Genomic DNA, 6,000 nt, shown 5'->3' with positions numbered 1-6,000 from the left:
GGGGGCGTGGCAATGCGGCGGCTGTGGGTTCAGTCTGCCAGGGAAGCGGCTGCAGGTGCAGAGAGAAGCGGCCCCCGAGGGCAGAGGGAAGCGCTGACAGTCTGAGCAGAGACACTGATCCGGCGCCAGCTGATACCCCAGGTTAGTGTCTGATAAGCTGTGCAAGGGGAGTGTGCATCATCTCTACATGTAATGCATGTATGTATGTGTATGCATAGCAACACAACATTGACATAGGCACAAACATACACGCATATGTGCATATATAATACTTTTTGTAAGATCAGGGAATGCATTGAATAGCTATAATAGTTCTGAATGCATGAGCTTTGGCTATTTTCTACATCTTATTACAGTGCATTTTTAAACGGTCAATATATGGCATTGTATCGCATGGTCTGTTCATAGGTTTGCTGCTAGCGTGCAGTATTATGGTGATTAATTCATCATAGAATTAGATTCATTTAAATAAGGGGAATAGAGCTTTAGTTTATCATTTTGCATTTAGGAATGATTCTTTTTTAAAGATGCGCCTGTCTTTAACGGTTACATTGTTTGCGCTGTGTAAAAGTTGCGTGAGCAGGTTTACCTTGTGCAGGTAACTATTCTTCATAATCCTGGCAGGAGTAACCCTCCATCACATCACGTGTTTTTCTGGGACCTTGCCAATACTAATATATTTATATTACCATTTTATAATTGAGGAAAGTGGCTGGAAATGCAAAATGTATTATGCTTTTTATTTTAATGTATTTTATATTCTGCATACTAATATAATATGTAATTGCCATCAGGTGCAATGTAAACCTACATACAAATAATTACCAGTATGTTGTACCATACCATATGATCATTTGATGGTGAAAACCAAGTAGTCTGTTCCCTTATATACCGCTCAGTACATTGCTTAGACTGTAAGCTCTTCATTGCAGCAATACCCATTCCTAATGCCAACTTAGTTGCTCATGGGACCTAGAAGGTATTGCTTTTATCACGTTAACCTTGTAGGGTTCAATGCATTGTAGGTAAAAAGAGAAGGGTTAGTTTCTGGTGCTCAATCACGTATGTTATAGTGTTCATGCTTATCCTGGCACTGTATGTGCTGGCGCAATGTAAAACTGGATACTGGAGTAACAGGACTGTGTACAAATAGAGAAACACACAAATAGTGTTGCATCTTGCGGGCAATACGTGTACATACATTATAAAGGGCTGACCATCCTGTGTTGGTTATAACCCCTGCTTTAATATTATATCTGTAGCCCAGGTAGGCTGTACCAGATACAACTTCTTTTATGGAATTAGTATCAAAATAATTGATGCCAACACTGTTTTTTTAAATCCACATACAGTAGGCTCATTAAGCACCCAAACATTTGTTTAGCTGTTTCTCTGTTACATTTGTTGACTTTTTTTTTTTGTCCAATACCTTGAGAATTCAGCATTAAAAACAAACCAAAAACATTTTACAAATCAGAGTCTAAAAAGCTTTGGGGGGGGTGTTAGGGTGGGTTACATTTGTAGATTTCTCGGAGCATTAATCTGTGGATTTATCAAATCTAGTACATTGGTGGAAGTGATCAATTGTAGGTTTTATGTAATAGTGATGGCTTTGGTTTTGAATACTTTCATTTTCCGACACCTCTAGTCTTACAAATTTGAGCCCAGATAAACTGCTTAAGCGCTGCAGTATCCCCTAATCATTTCACTCTCACTCTATTCTGTCCTGTGGCCATCATAGAAAACAGGGGTGGCCAACTCCAGACCTCTAGGACCACCAGCAGGTCCGTTTTTAAGGATCACGGCTTCAGCACTGGTGGTTCAGTCAGACTGAGTCACTGAGCTACCTGTGCTGTAGCAGAGATCCTTAAAACCTGACCTGTTGGTAGCCCATGAGGACGAGTTGGCCACCCCTGATGAATACTGGGGGGGGGGGGGGGTGGATAGGAACTGGTTGATCGCTTCTTGGCAGGCAATCATTGGTTATTTATTGGTTGACCACTCTTCCCGCTGACTGGCTAAATGAATTGCCATAAAGATTAACGGTTTATTCACTGTTACTCGTTGTAATTTATTACTGGCTAATTTATGCTAATTGCTCCACTTGAAGAAACCTCTGAGGTTTTGAAAGCTCTGTACACTATAACAATCGATGAAGTACTAGTAATGCCGCTAAAAGGTATTACTACCTACATCTATTTTTTTTTTATGGGACCAGTATGGCAAGTAGAACTTTCAACTCATTGTAACACAAATACCCAATACCTGTGTCTTTTTATTGTCGTGGAATATCCAAGTAATAGTAGGAGAAAAGATCATCCGCATTTTCCGTGGATTGCATTAAAGATGTCCGCATTGACGGGCTTTTCTTTCTGTCCACCATTAACACATACTATTTCACACTTTTTAATGCCAAATTTGTGAGCTTTTTGGCCAGGGACTCGTACCTTCTAATCTTTCTGTACTAGCAAGGGCTTGTTTTTAAAAGTGAAACATTACAAAGTGAGGGGCTTCTAAACTCCCCCCTGGGACCCTGAGCTGGAGCACATATTTAGGCTCACTCGCATATAAACTGTATTCACGTGTTTGCAGATCAGATAGTTTATTCCCCAAACCTAATGGTGTTCCTGGCACTGATTTTGGGGAGCTGTCTAACCCAGGGGTTCCCAAGTCTAGTCCACAAGACAGCCCCCCCCCCCCCCCCCACCCCTCCCCACAACAGGTCAGGTTGTCGGGGTATTCCTGCTTCAGCACAGGAATTGAGCCACCTGTGCTGAATCTGAGATCCTTAAAACCTGACCTGTTGGTGAGGGGTGGGGGGTCTCGAGGGCTGGAGTTGGGCACCCCGGGTCTAAACCCTTTTGCTGCCAGAATTGACCAATGTGTCTCTCCCCTACCCACCCCCCGTCTTACTAGCAAATAAGGAAATGTTTTGATCATTGCAGATTCCTAAATCCTTACAGTATATTTCCGTAGGTTTAAAAGAAAAGGTTAGTAAAAAGTTGGTAGGCTTTTGTGTGATCCCAATATGTTCTACGCGGGAACTGCACCATTATCACGCTTTGTATTGCTGGCGAATTGTGCACAGCGCTGTGAAACCTGCGTGTTCCCCATAGGAGGGGGGGGGGGGAGGGGATTTGGAGTGAGTAAAGGTTACTGCTGTGTTTCTAACAGAAAAAAAAAGAAAGTGAGACAAGAAATTGGAACCAGAGTACAAACGCCGGCCGTATCGGTTCACCGAGGAAGGGGCGTCTTGTGTCAGGACTGGAGTCTGATGGTTTGCAGTTTGCATGAGCCCCGCGTCCTCTCTTTGTTCAGAAGCATTAAATTACACCCTAACTGCACCCTGTGAATATTAGCCAGCAACATGGGAAGTGGGACTCTGCTGTATAGATCAGGTGTCCCCTCCTCCCCCCCTCCCAAACAGGTCAGGTTTTAAGGATATCCCAGCCTGATTGAGCCACCTGTGCTGAAGCTGGGATATCCTGAAAACATGATTTGTTTGGGAGGGCTTGAGAAATGGTGTTGAGTCCCCCAGGTTATAGATCATCATTCCCACTGGGGATACAACGAAGTGAAAGTATTCACCAAAGTCAAAATTGTGACACACACACACTGCCGGCACTGCAAAAAGGGTCAGTTTTAGGGTTAAGGCAGAGCGATGTTTATCTCAAATATCCAGCACTCCATATTTTGTGATACGGACAAAACTGTGTTTAATTGTAATATTCTAAAGATCTCGGTGGAGACCGAAACATTGATCATACGATTAAACACGGTTTCTTCATATCACAAAATCGAATGTGCAGGACACTTGTTCTATATATATCTCCATATCTATTCACAATGACCGCCATTTTTAAGGCCTTTATATATATATATATATATATATATATATATTTATATATTATGCACAGATACATACAGGACACCTGCAAGCTCATAATGAACCCCCAAAATAACCACAACGTGTGTGTGTGTGTGTGTGTGTGTGTGTGTGTGTGTGTGTGTGTGTGTGTGTGTGTGTGTGTGTGTGTGTGTGTGTGTGTGTCACAGAGGAGTGCTACTGAGCATGGCAATATATATTTAAAACCAGAGACAGAACATGAAACGCAGACAGAGCTCAGTGCACATCCAATGAAACTTATACACGGTACAGTGCCTAAATATATATGTATAGACAGTGGTTGACAAATCACCAAAAAATCTACTCGCCACCTAGTACCAAACGTGTGCTGCTTGGGCCAATATTTACTCGCCTGGGGGTTAAATCCACTCGCCCGGGGCGAGCAAATGTATAGGTTTGTCGAACACTGTGTATAGATATCTATTAAGTAAAATGGTCTTTTAGTTTAACATTTTGGCCAAAGTGTTGTAAGCTGTCCTGTATGTTTTACAATTCTTGTTCAGCTGGTCTTGGCTCACTCCATTTATTATAAATCATTCTTCCTGGTAATGCACAGGTTATTAAGAATTTATATTAGTGTTAGGGACCCTTGAGATGTGGTCTGCCGTATAGTGGCTCAGGGGTTTACAACACTTTGGCCAAAATGTTAAACTAAAAGACCATTTTATTTAATAGATATCTATACATATATATTTAGGCACTGTACCGTGTATAAGTTTCACTGGATGTGCACTGAGCTCTGTCTGTGTTCCATGTTCTGTCTCTGGTTTTAAATAATGCACAGATACCCAACAAGCTCTGATAGATAGATGGATATATTATATAATATATATATCTGTACTGGAGGGGTTTTAGAAATTTGAAAATTTTAACAAATTTGAGCTTGACAAACACTGTATGGTTGTTTAAATCATTTGTCTTTCCTGTTGAGAATTAAAGACGGACACAGTAAGCCTTTGCCTCTATTCTAAGATCTGTTGCATACAATATCCGTGCGATTCCATTTTTCGTTCATTTTTAAAAAATAAATGTCCGTAGTAGTTTATTCGAAATGATGAAGGTGACCTTTTTGGCGTACACGTAGACACATCGAGCCACCTTTTGCTGAAGCTGGGATATCCTTAAAACCTGATCAGTTGGCGGGTCTTGAGGACTGGAATTTAGCACCACTGGCCTACTCCAGTCCAAGGAATTCAATGTGAGTTAGCTAATACTCCAATGACCTTGCGTAGGTCATGGGTACACTTAACCTAATCATCGCTTGTTTTTGTTGTTCACTCTTTCTATGCATTTTCAGCCCCCTCCAACACTGAATGGTAGAGGAATGCAAGCCACGCAAATTACCCTCTTATATCATGTTTCTGACTGTGTATTTGGTATTCATCACAACTTATCCACTTACTGGATCCATTGTTCTGCTTTTAGATTCTTCCCAAGGAACACATTGTCTGTGACGAGGCTGCTCTCGCAAACCCCAGTCTCCTCCGCTGGAATCGGCGACAAAGGAATCCCTTTTTTTTTTTTGTTGTAAAGGTCACCCGGCTGTGAGAGGTTTTCGAGCCGACGTCTGAGGAAGGGGACGCTTGTGTCATGGAGAAGTTCGAGAGGATCGGCAAAATAGGGGAAGGGTCCTACGGGGTGGTCTTCAAATGCAGGAACCGGGATACGGGCCAGATCGTGGCCATTAAGAAGTTTCTGGAGTCGGAAGATGATCCCGTGATCAAGAAGATCGCCCTGCGGGAGATCCGCATGCTAAAGGTATTTGGCAAACGGAGACGTTTTTATTTTTTTTCAGAGTGGAAATACACCTGGATGTTCTGCGCTTAAATTATCCTTCATTAATTTTAATGGAGGGTTGCTTGAGCCAACGCTGATTGTGTATGGAAGAAAATTATAGGGGAGCGTAGAAGGGACAGTCCCTCCTAGGACCAGTGTCAACTAAGGGCACAAGAATATTTAGGTTGAATGCAACCAATTTAATACTTCCTCTTTTTTTTCTTTTTTTCTTGTAACGTTTATATTGAGCTTTGTTAGGTTTTTATAGTCGTTGTGTTGTATAATTTATTTGGGTAAGAAGACTGTATGTCAGTCCC

At 41.8% G+C, this 6,000-nt stretch overlaps 1 protein-coding gene across 2 annotated transcripts in view; it reads left to right on the top strand.

Moving 5' to 3' along the window:
- CDKL1 (cyclin dependent kinase like 1) overlaps nucleotides 1-6,000 on the top strand; it is a 29,776-nt gene continuing 23,776 nt past the window's right edge. Inside the window, exons 1-2 of one of the 2 annotated variants that reach the window (XM_075613838.1) lie at nucleotides 1-141; nucleotides 5,333-5,665. In XM_075613838.1, the coding sequence (XP_075469953.1) occupies nucleotides 5,498-5,665 (168 nt within the window). In that variant the 5' untranslated portion in view covers nucleotides 1-141; nucleotides 5,333-5,497. The remainder of the gene's footprint in view (nucleotides 142-5,332; nucleotides 5,666-6,000) is intronic. The other variant, XM_075613839.1, reaches the window with a different exon arrangement.

Source organism: Ascaphus truei, chromosome 9, assembly GCF_040206685.1.
Source record: "Ascaphus truei isolate aAscTru1 chromosome 9, aAscTru1.hap1, whole genome shotgun sequence".
Lineage (NCBI taxonomy): Eukaryota > Metazoa > Chordata > Amphibia > Anura > Ascaphidae > Ascaphus > Ascaphus truei.
This window is presented reverse-complemented; position numbering and strand designations above follow the sequence as displayed.